Raw genomic sequence first — 13,492 nt, 5'->3', positions numbered from 1 at the left:
CACACTATCTCATTATTGTGTCCGGTTTACATTCTCCTAACCATGTTTTTGTGTCAGATTTAAAAATTGTCAAATTTCTTGGCCACACTGTACAATACAGGACGGGCTCCTTAATGGTTTTGTTCAAGTCATATCGTATAACAGAAATAAAGAAGTTTAATATACAATTTCATTCTTCTCAAATTTAACAAAATTAATTAAATTAAATAAAACTTCACAAAAGTTAAGTAATAGGACCTCTTCCTCAAAACGGATCTCGGATCGTCAATCGGAGGTTGGAAAGCTGTGAAACGAAGCTTCGCCGGAATCCGGCCACCGGTGGCAGCGGCGGCGGAGCTTCTCGGAGGAGAATCCCGCGGCGGACTTGGGTCCTACGCCCCTAAATCGATGGTTCTGAATCCAATGGCGATGTCAATTTTATCAAATTTAGCCTCTAACCACTCGGATCGAGATCCTCAATTCTGACCGAATTTCGAGCTTTGAATCTTTGTTTTTCAGCCACGGATCTTCAAAATCGATTGAGGGATTTCATTACCCATGAGATTCTGAGCATTTTGATCACGATGATCCAACGGCTAGATCACTGGAACCATCCTCCCATTTTTCTCACGGCGGTGGCGGCTCGTTTTCCGGCAAGGCGGCGGCGGTGACCACGGCTGGTGGCCCAGAACGACTCACCGGCTCCCTCTGAAGCTAATGGGCTGGGCGGTGTCGTTAACGACGGCCGGAGAAGGGAGGTCCAAGGGCGGCAGTGGCGGTTATCCGACCACCACGGGCGGCGGCGTTCCGATCAGAATCAAGCCGTGCTGCTAGTACGGTTTTCTTCGTCTCTTCGCTCTGAGTCTATTGGGATCGGAATCACCTCGATCGGACATCGGACGACGAAGATATCACGATCGAAAGTTTGAGTGTTTTTTGAAACTTTGGCCGGCGAGTGTGGCGTCGTCCGGCGGAGTTGGCGGCTGGAAGACACTAGTCCGGACTCAGCTCGACGAGATATTTCTAACGAGCCAGGAGATGTCGAAAACGGACGCCGGAATCTTACCGGAGGTGGGTCGGCCGTGCATGTAGAGAGAGAGAGAGAAAATGAGGATTTTCTGATTGGTGAGGATGAGAGACACGGCCAAGTGGCACTAAATAACAGGTTGTGTATACTGATTGTTAAAATTTTTATTTTTCTGACCTCGATATTTCTTCTAAATTTGAATTTTAGCTCAGATTTTTAAAATTTTCACACTTAAGTCTTTAAAAATTACAAATTAATCATAAATAAATTTTAAATTTTATATTAATATTATTTAATTTTTATAAAATGATATCAGAACATGTCTAATTTTACAATATTAAATTCTATAATATTAATTTATTCATAGTAATTTAACATGATTCATACTGTACATGGGGGAACGTATTAAAATTTTATATTGACTGAAAATATTATCATAATCCATTTAATAAAATATTAAATGAGGACGATTCTTATTTAATAAGTCATCCATTGGCGCCTCCAGTCCAGGTTGAGGCTCAGGAAGCAATAGCAAATTCATCATCATCAGCATCATGATGATGCAGCGGCAGCTTCCAGTGCGGCTGATGAAGTCCCTCGCTGTGTCTTCTTCGCGTCCATACACCTCTACTCTCCAAGAACTTGCTTTTGCCCACCACCCCAAAGGTCTCTCTCTCTCTCTCTCTCTCTCTCTCTATATATATATATATATATATATATATATTCTTGTTCCTTTTCAATTTTGCATGTGGGCTTTACTAGTTCTGCACTTTTTGGCCTCTGGGTCTGTCTCCAATTCCAGTTTTGCGGTGACAAAGCTACAAAACTTTAGCTTGAGTCTACGCCTTTTACAACATATAGGAATTGCTGACTATAGGAACAACGTGAGAACAGAAGGGCATTGCATTTTATGACTTTTGGTAGTCCTCCATAGGCACAATAAACTATTGAGGGCTCGTTTGGTTTAATTTTTCTTGTTTGTTTTTGGGTTTAGAAAGTAGAAGAGGAGATGTGAAAGCTATGACTTTTTGAGTTTGTGATTGGAAGTTGGAATCATATTTTTGAACGAGTTTAATTAGACAAAATGATATTTAAATATTTTTAATGAGCTATAAGAGTGTTAGTATAAAGTTCATAAAACTTTACTAGGTTTTGGTACAAGTTTGGACCGGTCCACTTTGAATCCGTGCCTCAATCCAAACCCGTGTTTGTGAGAAAAAACACGTGTTGTTGCCTATACTTTTAGCCATAGAAGAATTTCAGTGTTTAGAAGTACACTTTTTAGAGATCTTAATGGGACAAATTGATATTTAAATTTCAAATAGATGATAAAAATATCATAATAAAGTCTATAAACCTTATTAAAGCTCCAATACAAGTTTTAAAGTTTTCTCAGAAGATATTTGTTGAGAAGTCACCTTTTGTGGCTTTGAATTATACTTTGCTCTCATCTTTGTTGTTGTGTCGGTATGGATCAGACCTTTTGTATGGTTATCCTGCACATATGTAATGCCACGCCTAAGGTACAAAAGACCAACAGAACTTGGGCTATCAAATTCAATGATTGGAAATTAAGAGTTGCAATCCAGTTTCTGATGCTTTTTAACGTTATATTATAATTGTCTTTGGTCAGTTTTTCTTTTGTTTAGTCTGGATCTTTAGTCACGAAAAACGCTATTTATCACTATTGGCGATGCATGCACCACATATGGGTGTCAGTGCATCAAAACTACCACATAGCAGTGTGGGGCCTAGTAATTTTACAGTTACCAATGGTGATGAATAACTGCGGTCTTCGACTTGAAAATAATCTTGTTTCAGTGTGACCCAAAAGTTTTAGTTTTGAGTTCACGTTGCTAAGGCTGCTTGTTTTAATTTTCGCAGCTGGGCTCTGGTGCATTGTCTTCTCTATGTGTGGCTAATTTGATCTAAATGCTTTGTGGAAAAATGATAGCAAACTTTCATAGACATTTTTATTGATTTTCTAAATCTTGTTTATCCGTGGTAGGTAGGTGTGGCAAAAGTTGTACTGAAGAAAGGGAAGACACAACTCTTCAAGGATGGAAGCCCAATGGTTTATAGTGGAGCAGTCGATAGAATAATTGGTAGACCGCCGCCGAGGACAGGTGATGTTGTGCTGGTAGCCGATGGTGAAGAGACACCTATAGGGTGGGGCATGTACAATTCTGTTTCCATGTTCTGTGTTCGGATGATGCAGCTAGAAGAAGAAGCAAAAAGGTATGATATTCAAGAGCTTGCATTGCTAATGCAGTTTATCTCCTTCAAGTGGACTTTTAAAGTTTTTAATCTGTATGATGCAGAGAACCTTCATGTGCATTAGACGTGGAGAAGCTGCTTGAAACGAGAATAGATGCAGCCATAGAACTGCGTAGGAGTTTGGGCCTTCCCTCAGCGAATACAAACGCTTTTCGACTTGTGAATAGTGAAGGGGATAGGTAATTCAACCTCAAGTTATCTGCTAATTATTTCACCTGGAGTGGATCGTGTGATTCTGTTAACTTAAGCACGTATTGGGATTTGGAGGTAACTGTAAGATAAGGGTAACTCAATAGAATAAAACGTATGTTTTGTTTTTCAAAAAAAAAAAAAAAAAAACGTATGTTTTTGTTTTTGATAAAACATAATTTTTTTCCATCATTACTAAAGTTTCATGTATTAAGGTTTGCTGAATGCCAAGTCCATATGCAGTAGACTCAGTTTCCAAAATAATTTTTTATTTGAAAAGATAAGGGCGTTCTCATATTGATCAGTTTGTTTGAAGGAAGAGCGAAAAATAAATAGAAGACGGGAGAAAGGAACAATTCTTGTAGATTATGCATAGTTCGAAAATTGATGCCAATGCTTTACCACAGATTGTCAGGACTGATAGTTGATGTCTTTGGGGATATAGCTGTAATAGCGTCGTCTGCTGCTTGGGTTGAGAAATACAAACCAGAAATTGAGGCCTGCATCAGTAGAATTAGTGAAATTAACCACATAAACTGGAGACCCTCTGTCGAAATTTTGAAGGAAGAAGGATTAGATGCGTTAAATCTGAAGCAATTACATTCATCTACTTGCCCCACAAGAACAAAGGTAGGCAAGTCCTTTGAACAATATATTTTGTACATTTAGAGGTCTTCTCTCTCATATAAATGTCTTTATAAGTGATGATTTAAAAACACTTTAGCATGTAGTCTTGACTTGAAAATACAATCCACTGTCACCTCTTCACTCTATACATAGCTTCCCCTTGCGTTTTTTTTCCAGTCTACAGAGGTCACAAGTATCACATGCTGGACTTGCATAAAAGCGTGCTTCTCATCCAACATTTAGCTGATGCATAGCATATTTGCTGTTTTACTTCTTTCTGCATAATCATTGAATTTTTCAAAATATCTTAAACGAGCAGATGCTCGGTACCTGCAATTCTATGCTTCAAGTTCTTGTTATTTTCTGATGCCATCCTGCTATATGTCAAGGTCGTCGAAAATGGGATTTGTTATGCTATTTCACTTGAAGGGCAGAAGACTGGATTTTATGCTGATCAACGCGAGAACCGTCAATTCATATCAACAGTTTCAGATGGCCAGAAAGTGCTCGATGTTTGCTGCTACAGTGGTGGCTTTGCTCTCAATGCCGCACGAGGAGGCGCCATTAATGCTACAGGTATTCTTTAATTCCTAGAATTTTTATTCTCTGCAAGTTTTCCCTAATGCCATGATTTTCCATCACTTGTCTTTTAAAGAAAATCAGTTAGCTGAGGCATACCAACATTATCCAAAGTCTATTTTCATTTAGAGTTCGATGTTTTCTTTTATATGATTCTTGTGAAATTTGACCCTTATGAACCAATTTTCATGGCATTGAGTTTTTGTCCCAATTTGATCCTTCATTCCTTTGAATTAATTTTTTCTGGATGTGGGATATCTGATATCAGAATTGAAACACTTGTCTAATAAAACAACTTTCTATTGTTTATTTTTCTATCAAAAAAAAAAAAATTTATCGTTTATTTTATCTAACAAAAATACCAGTAATATTTAACTTTCCAAATCTTTTCTTACCTGAAACTTCCCACTTTTCTTTTTGGCTGCAGTAAATATTGTTGATTTCCTGTTAAATAACATAAACAGAAGAAATGTTGCTTTATCAAATGTGATGAGCTGAAAAGACGTTCATAAGAAGAGTTAAGGCGTATGTGCTTGTTACCAAAATTTTTAAATGACATGGTATAATATCATTGGTTAGACGTGTTCGGAGCAAGGAAATTCTGACAGGGGATCTGATTCCATTAAAGAATACCAACAATAGGAGCCTTTCACATAGTTTTGTAAGATAAAAGTCACTTGTTTATTTTTTCTATGATGTTAGAGGAGCCGCCTGGTGTGTGAAAGGAATCCTTTCAATTCAGATTATGGAGTTATTTAATATTAGAAAATGCGACTTATTCTGGTTTTCACTGGAATAGGACGTTCGAAATTATATTTTCCTTTTAGTCTAAACATGTTCCTGACTGTTGGCATTATCAGGTATTGATTCATCAGTGCCGGCTCTAGAGCTAGCGAAAGAAAATATTGTTCTTAATAACATGGATCCGGAAAGAATATCATTTCTAAGAGAAGATGCAACTGTGTTCATGAAGGATGCTCTTTCTAGAAATGAATCTTGGGACATTGTCATTTTAGATCCTCCTAAACTAGCACCACGAAAAAAGGTAAAGTCTCGTTTTGGTGATCGATTTTATACATTTCTACTATGCCATGCAGGCGTTTTTGTTCACTTGCTTGGGTTAGTGAAGCAGAAACTCAACAGACTAAAAAGTTGAGAACAAAACAAAACAAAACGAAAACAAAAACAATATATGGACCAATATGAAGTGAAAGTATGACAGTAGGAAAAAGAAAGTTTAGCAGTTATGATTTTCTGTTGCCACTTGATGTATCAGTACTGAATCCAGGTTTTACAAAGTGCATCGGGCATGTATCGGACATTAAATTCATTGGCGATGCGGTTGACAAAGAAAGGCGGTCTTCTTATGACTTGTTCATGTTCTGGAGCCATGACCCAAAGTGGGATGTTCTTGCGCATTCTTCAGGTAAGTAATCTTTTCTGGCGTCTCATTAAAAGTTTAAAATCTTTATATCCCAATAAGATGATCTCCTCTACAACTTCTTTGGCATTGAAAACTTGGGTTCTCTTCTATATGAACTAAACTTGAGTGCAAGACATTAATCTCATGAATGACATACATTCTTGCTTGTCGAGTTCTTCAACAGAAGGATATTTTTCATGAAAAATGATAAATGCAAAGGGTGTCATGGCCTTAAATTGTTTCCATCCCATTAAGAAATTATTTTTTCACATTTAAATGCAATGGAAAGAGAGCACTTTAACCACATATATTTCGCTGGAACCATCTATCTTGCTTAGCTTTAATGGGAAATAATGTCCCAAATTGGAATGGGTTTTTACTTTTTAGCGCTTGTATAATTGTACTCCTTTGAACTTAACGTGGTTTGACACTTTCAAATTTTGGAGGAAATAACTATATATATATATATATATATATATATATATTAGAATTAATTACAAAAATTCTCACTAAATTATATCCGCTATAACATTTTGCCTCTTGATTTTTAAAACGTAACATCTGTTCCTTATGAACAATGAAATGCTAACAAAAAAGCCCAATTAGTTAGGTTTTTAACTGAAATTGACATTTAATTTGCTCTTTCAAAAGTATTTTGATAATTTTATAGTTTAAATTTAATTTGAATCTAAACTAATTTAAATATTAAAAAAATGTCATAAATTTTTTTATTCACCAAAAAAACTCGTAAAATTTTCAACTTACATCCAATTAATAATAAATGTATCATAATTAAAAGCTCAAATTTAAATTAATTTTAAACTCAAATTAAATTTTAAATCATAGAGCTACTAAAATACCATAAAATAATAAATTACATGTCAATTTTCCTTAAAAAAACCTAACTGAGAGGGTTTTTTTTATTAACATTTCATTATTCATGGAGAATAAATGTTACGTTTTAAAGATTAATGAGTAACATGTTATAAAAGATATAATTCAAGAGGAGTTTTTGTACTTAATCCTATATTTTAATACATGTGCCTCTAAAGTTCTTGTAGTTTCACTTTCATCATTAAAAAGTGTACTTTTCTTTAAAATCTTAACTCAGGTTGATTTTTTTTTTTAATTTTATTTTGATCAGGGAGCTGCATCTATGGCGGGAAGAAAGATTACATTTTTAAGACAGAGTGGAGCGGCATGTGATCATCCTATTGATCCATCTTACCCAGAAGGCACTTATCTTTCTAACATCCTTCTCAGAGTGCTTTGAATTTTCAAATATTATATCATCACTGCACTCATTTCTTGTGGAAAGACAAAAGGCAGATAATCCCAATTGAAAACATTTATGTTTTCAAAATAACTATGAAGTGAATTAAGAACTACTGTTACTGGATTTATACAAAAGAAAGCTTTTGATATCATTATCTCATAAAGAAGAGGAAAAGAGAATCAATCCCAGCAAGCACGACAAAATGCCTTTTAAAACTGTTATACACTGACCACTTTCAGAAAGTTTGTTTAATTTTAATACACATAAAATTACATCTACTAATTGAATATCTCAAGCCAAACAAATCTTAAATACGAAATATGGTTCCACAAGCCATCTTATCAGTGTCCTGCTGGATTTCTGTTCCATGACAAATATGAAGGATCCCCGAGTTGCCTGGAGAGAAAAGGAAGCAAGAAGATCAATAAAACATCTTTCTAAAGTATTAATTTTTAATGATTAGAGTAATGCTAGGTGTACCAACTCTTTTACCAACTTTATATTACTGATTCATGTGACACGTTTTCAAACACCGAACTGTTGTAAAAGAATAAAAATTCATTTGCCAAGTGAGTGTATTAAAAGGAAGTTGGTAAAATGAATTACTATACCAAGCATCATTTGGATTTGGAAAGTTTATGCAGTACCTTGGCTTTACAAGATATACAATTGTGAAAGCCATAGCCAAGAAGAAGCAGAGCCCACCGACGGTGAGGTAGGCGATGCCCATAAAGTCGTTCTTGCCGCCGAGCCAGCTAGTGGTAGAAAGAACCAGCTTCTTCTTGCCACTGAAGCTGTAAGTGTTATAGTAGTTCTTCAATGTCACATCTATGACATCGTCTGCCTCAAGATCCACCTCTATTTTCCCGTACAACTTTCTAAAAGTTGGAAGTGCAGCGGTTCGCATCCAAACAATAAGGTCCTCCTGCTCACTCAACTGTTGAACAAAACATGATAAAAACATATAAACAATGCCATCCAACAGGGGGGAAAAGTAAAATAGAACAAAAAAAATGTTCAGAGAATAACCACCAACTTTAAAGGGATAAATAAGGTCAGCTAATATTTACCGTCATTTCTCAAGAAATCCCAAAAAGTTTCAACATCTCAAATAAACGCTAAATTTTAAGAAAAGGAGAAGTGAGAAGAGGAAGATATTATTGACTTTGACGAAAGACTATCGTAGTTCGTAGGTGAATGATATCAATTTCCCAGAATAAGATGAAATCCGCTTTCTGTAACCTCATAACAAGGGAATCCCACTTATAACAGATATAGTACATAGTTCTTTGTTGTTTCCAGAAAATCCACCCCACGCAAAGTGTGTAAAAACAAAAAGATTAAGAATCGCAAACTATTTCACTTGCCAAAATTATAACAGATATAGTACATAGTTCTTTGTTGTTTCCAGAAAAACCCACCCCACGCAAAGTGTGTAAAAACAAAAAGATTAAGAATCGCAAATTATTTCACTTGCCAAAATTGGGGTAGAAGTGATATCATTGCTAGTACAAGGAAAAATCTTTTACATTATTAAACAGCAAAAATAGAATGATCCAACTTTAGACGTCTCCAAAGTTAAAAAGTTGTTTAGCTGGTTGGAAGAGTCTCAAGTCGATATCATGTGTACTCGGACAACACTCTTCATTATCTCAAGACTCTCACTTCAAGATAAAAACTAGCATTCTCTGCTAAGCCTGAAACTAATTTATTCCCTCCAGTCCTAAACATGCAATGCACAAGAATGTAAATACTGAAACTTCATTTCTAGCAAGTGGTAAAAGCTTACCGGTATGCTATCATCAAGATCAGCACCACCTCTAAGAGTTCCACTCTGAAAGTGTTTCGGAAATACTTCTTTGCCAAACTTGTGCTCCCTATCACTCTTCCACGAGATACCCTTCTTGTTGACCGCCAACTGTTGGTTCTTGCGCGAGAAGCTATAGGTGTCATTGAACAAGCTCCAAGCAATGAGACCGCAAGGCACAATTGGAACCTTCCCATTTGTATAAGCTTCAGGCTTACAGGAGCTTACGTCATCCGCGCTACTATTTTCTCTCAATTGTTTATCACTTCTGCTCTTAACATACCTAAAAATAATAATAACAATAAATAATTGACAACGTTAAAAACTGGTAATATAAACCAAGTCTAAGCTTCTCTTAACTTCTATTGGGAATTAAATAAATTAAGCATGGCCAAAGACTTTAAACCAGATATGTGGATTAACCATGACTTCATGTACTTTTTGAAGAGTAAGCAAAAAATATTTAGTGCCCTAACATGTTATGCACAGTTAATGAACGCACAAACTGTAGATGACATCCTCAATCTAGCCATCCTAATCACATAAAAATCATCAAACTACATATCATTATCAGCTCACAATCAAAGAAATCATCATGCAGCCGGGCTCATCCACTTTCATGTTCCACTGTTAGCCCAGAAATACTCGAATATATGCTATGATCAACCAAAGCTACCAACCAACCACCCCCAACAAATCTATTGCTCAAAATAAATTAAGATGAATGATCTGGTCATAAAATTTATTCTTTTACCCATCTCCGGATATCCATAAGAGTTTTATTGCATCGCCATTTTTTTCATTTAGTATCTCTTTTTATGACAAAAATCGAAGGAAAAGAAAAGCTGCGCCAAAAGAAAATCAGAAAAGTTCCCTTAGTGGGCTTGAGTTCAAAATTGGAGCCCCCGTTGAACTTTATGATTGTTCGTTTCCCATGGTTATTCACCATGTAGGTAGTCCTAAAGAAATGAGTTCCGAACCATAGACCTGACCGCTCAACAAGCCCCTCACAGTTTGCATCATATAAAAATAAATAAATAAATAAAAGATGAAAGAAAGAAAAATGGAGGTTTTGGCAATAAGAAGTATATACCTGCGGTGATTCTGGTAGAAATTATCAAGCTGGTAATACACATATATAGGCTGCTTCATACGCTTTGGAACCTTTAAAGAAACAGAAGGAAGATATATAAGCTCATCAATTTAAAAAAAAAAAAAAAGTATATACATATATATGTATGGGCGTGGTTTTAATGGTAACTCCAATATTTACCCATCAATGGGTATCGTTGTTTTAGCTGTAAGATATTGATCCTATGGTTGTAATAAATTGTATAGTTGACCAAAAAAAAATTCTTGCAATTAATGAAATTGGAGACTTATCATGCTACGTCACCAAATCACTATATTTAATGGGTGACGATCGATGGATACATAACCATTGAAAACTCATACATATATCGATGGAGACATAACCATTGAAAACTCATCCATGTATGTATGCATGTACGTCCATAGCTATTCTACAAAAGAAAGAAGATCTTGGTGCGTGTTTTTGTAAGGAAAGAATTCGTCAACAATGGATACCCAATGACTGCTAATGGTGAAGAATGCACACACCAGTAACAATGATTGACCTCGAAAGACAATAAACAAGAAGACACTTACTTTTATTGATCTATTGCATGATTTATCTTCAGAGCTTTGGATATATTGGACCTTATCATTTCTAAAGCGCTGAGGTATACAATCAGTTTCATATCGATCAACAATTTCAACAACCTGCACGAAAGTTATTTTTTGATGAACAACCATACAATTAGAAATTAGACAAACAAATGACAAAAACAAAAAGATTTGGATCCAAGTCAAATATACATCTCGTGAAGCGAAGAGGGAAGCAACTCCAATGGGGATGAAGACAATGCTGACAAGCATAAAAGCTGAAATCACCTGTCAAAACACACGAATAGAAACAAATAGTACAGGTAAGAGAGGGAGAGAATCAATCAATCAGGTTCCCAGGTATGTATATAGCACCACTACATATATATCATCTATACAAGAAGATTTAAACAAAATCTTACCCATCTTGGTGTAAGAATGGGCTTGCATGCTGGAAGTTCCTGCTGAGTAAATCTGGAATCTGAGAATTAAAAATTTCAAAAATAGAATCCACTTTAGTTCTGAAGGCCCAGTCCATAATAACTCTGTAATGTAATTCCTACATTGACATCAAATAATGCATAATTCCTACTTGTCTATAAGCCAATTTCTCTTCTTACATGGTACAAGTTTAAAAATTATAGTACCATATGATTAAGAATAACCCTTAAGAAAAGGCGGCACAAGCCAGCTTGAGAAGCGGTCGACTACTTCACATATATGCATCACGAACAAGTCAACAAAGCTAGATAATGATGCAACCAATCTTCTAGAAAAGAGCATGCATATGCATAAGGATCTGTCGGTTTCAATCATTATCATAAAAGCAAAAGGCCTGCTATTTTCATGCATGGAATCTCGATCGATCCTAACATTGACTAATAGACTCTCAATCGACCACAAAAACACAAACCAACTTCAAATGCGTCACTGAAAATTAATTTGAACACAACCACGTTGGTCTTCCCCTCCAAGCACGTAAAAGCATAAGCGAGCTGAAAATTGTCTCAGGTCACAAATCCAATTCCCACTCACCTTTCTGGGCAAATTTTCCAGTCTAATTCCAACCCACCACATTTCAATAGCTCACCAGAAATCTTCCAGAGGATGTTAATTTTATTAGCAAGTTTAATGGCTGCTATGAATGTGTATCTATACGGATCTCGATCACTATTTTCTCATCAAGAAGAACTCTACCATGATCAGTTCATCAATACAATTCAAGTTCAACCATGTATTTGATGCAACAAAGAAGCAAACCTCAACAACAAATCTCAATAACAGGCCTAAGTCTAACAATTTCTCAAACATAAAGTAACTATATAATTGAGCTAGAAAACTAGACACGAAATTGAATAATAAAATTCCTAAGCAAGAGTCAAAATTGATACATTGATTTACAACACACACACAAAAAAAAAAAGTCAATGACGGCTTACAAATACGATCGGGCGCATCAAAACAATAAAACAAAAAAAAATAACGACAAACAGAACTTTATAAACATAATAACCATAGAAGCCAAATCGGAACAAAGTTACGACTTGGGCACTCATAAATTGAACTGAAACATAGGAAAAACAAAAGGAAAAGAAGAATTGTAAGGGAAATTACATTTGGGTCGCTTGGAATTCCGTCTGGCAGCTGAGGAATCGGCCGATCCGGTGCCTCCGGAGCTCGAAGTGGGCGTATTCGGACTCATCAGAGAAGAACCTTAACTTAATTCGAAGAAGAAGAAGAAGAAGAGGAGATTTCGGGATTTTGATTATGGAGATTTGATTTGGGGATTTTGTTGAGGGTTTTGTTTGGGTTGGGAAGAGACTTGGTACACTTTGACTTTCTTTTCTTTTGGGAGAAAAGGAAAGAGACAGGATGTTTCTCTCTCTATTCAAGGAAGCCGGCCAGGGCTCTCTCTCTCCTCTCGTGCTTTCATTGTATTCTAGAAGAACAGAGAAATTGATTATTGTTTTAGAGAGAGAGAGAGAGAAGAGAGAGGAAATGGAAGAATTTCTGAATTAGAAGCAATGACCGATGACCATTCAAACGTCAAAGATGTACTCGGTTTCTAATAATTTTCTGCAACTCGTTTCTATCATGTTCTTTCTTTTTTTCTTTTTTTCTTTTTTCTCACTCTTTAAATGTTTGTCCTTGATTAAGCTATAACAAAATATAAATTGTCCCTTTTTTACTGGTAAATATATACACAAATATTATTTTTTTTTGGGTGAAAATTCACAAATATTCTGGTTTTTTTTTTGGTAGAATACACAAATATTCTGTTGAACAGATCTTGTCCCTTATATGTTTCACAAATATATGTTTCACACTTCTTCCATCGGAAATTTTCAAATATTTGACAAGGCAGAGTAGAGTTCTTTCACCTTCATAGGATTCATTTATCAATCAATTGGATTGAATGTGAGTGCTTCTTTCAATTTGGTATAAGAAATTCTACAAAAGTATATGGATCTCGTTTAATTTACCGATTTGAATTGAGACGTGATTTTATATGAGAGATTCTAATCGTAACAAAATTAAAATTAAAACTCGAATCAGTAAAATAAAAAATATTATATTTAATTATATTATGGGAATTTATGTGAATAGCCAATATCGATCGCCTTTTTAAATTAAGAGAGCATT

General features: G+C 35.5%; 2 protein-coding genes across 2 annotated transcripts; one reads left to right on the top strand and one right to left on the bottom strand.

Annotated features, from left to right (window-relative positions):
* The first annotated feature begins 1,518 nt into the window (after nt 1-1,518).
* Nucleotides 1,519-7,448, top strand: LOC21402191 (ribosomal RNA large subunit methyltransferase I). The gene is made up of 8 exons (XM_024163023.1): nt 1,519-1,672; nt 3,019-3,244; nt 3,328-3,462; nt 3,880-4,102; nt 4,489-4,675; nt 5,539-5,723; nt 5,967-6,104; nt 7,246-7,448. Exons 1-8 carry the CDS (start codon nt 1,561-1,563, stop codon nt 7,372-7,374), a joined length of 1,335 nt encoding a protein of 444 aa, XP_024018791.1. The 5' UTR covers nt 1,519-1,560; the 3' UTR covers nt 7,375-7,448.
* A 52-nt stretch (nt 7,449-7,500) lies between these two features.
* On the bottom strand, nt 7,501-12,889 carry LOC21402190 (ALA-interacting subunit 3). Its single transcript, XM_010094182.2, has 8 exons — nt 12,464-12,889; nt 11,272-11,330; nt 11,063-11,137; nt 10,853-10,966; nt 10,278-10,348; nt 9,167-9,467; nt 8,025-8,314; nt 7,501-7,773 (listed from the first exon to the last, which is right to left on the bottom strand). Exons 1-8 carry the CDS (start codon nt 12,549-12,551, stop codon nt 7,719-7,721), a joined length of 1,053 nt encoding a protein of 350 aa, XP_010092484.1. The 5' UTR covers nt 12,552-12,889; the 3' UTR covers nt 7,501-7,718.
* Nucleotides 12,890-13,492: the final 603 nt, after the last annotated feature.

This window comes from Morus notabilis, unplaced genomic scaffold, assembly GCF_000414095.1.
Source record: "Morus notabilis unplaced genomic scaffold, ASM41409v2 Scaffold666, whole genome shotgun sequence".
Taxonomy (NCBI): Eukaryota; Viridiplantae; Streptophyta; class Magnoliopsida; order Rosales; family Moraceae; genus Morus; species Morus notabilis.
Note: the sequence above shows the minus strand (reverse complement) of the source record. Positions and strands in the feature narration are given on the sequence as shown.

Coding starts and splice junctions, on each gene's coding strand:
- LOC21402191 (XM_024163023.1), top strand. CDS start 1,561: ATGATGATGCAGCGGCAGCTTCCAGTGCGGCTGATGAAGTCCCTCGCT. Junction 1,673..3,018: donor TTTTGCCCACCACCCCAAAG/GTCTCTCTCTCT, acceptor CGTGGTAGGTAG/GTGTGGCAAAAGTTGTACTG. Junction 4,103..4,488: donor CTTGCCCCACAAGAACAAAG/GTAGGCAAGTCC, acceptor CTATATGTCAAG/GTCGTCGAAAATGGGATTTG.
- LOC21402190 (XM_010094182.2), bottom strand. CDS start 12,551: ATGAGTCCGAATACGCCCACTTCGAGCTCCGGAGGCACCGGATCGGCC. Junction 11,331..12,463: donor GAATTCCAAGCGACCCAAAT/GTAATTTCCCTT, acceptor TTTAATTCTCAG/ATTCCAGATTTACTCAGCAG. Junction 10,349..10,852: donor CATGCAATAGATCAATAAAA/GTAAGTGTCTTC, acceptor GTTTCTTTAAAG/GTTCCAAAGCGTATGAAGCA.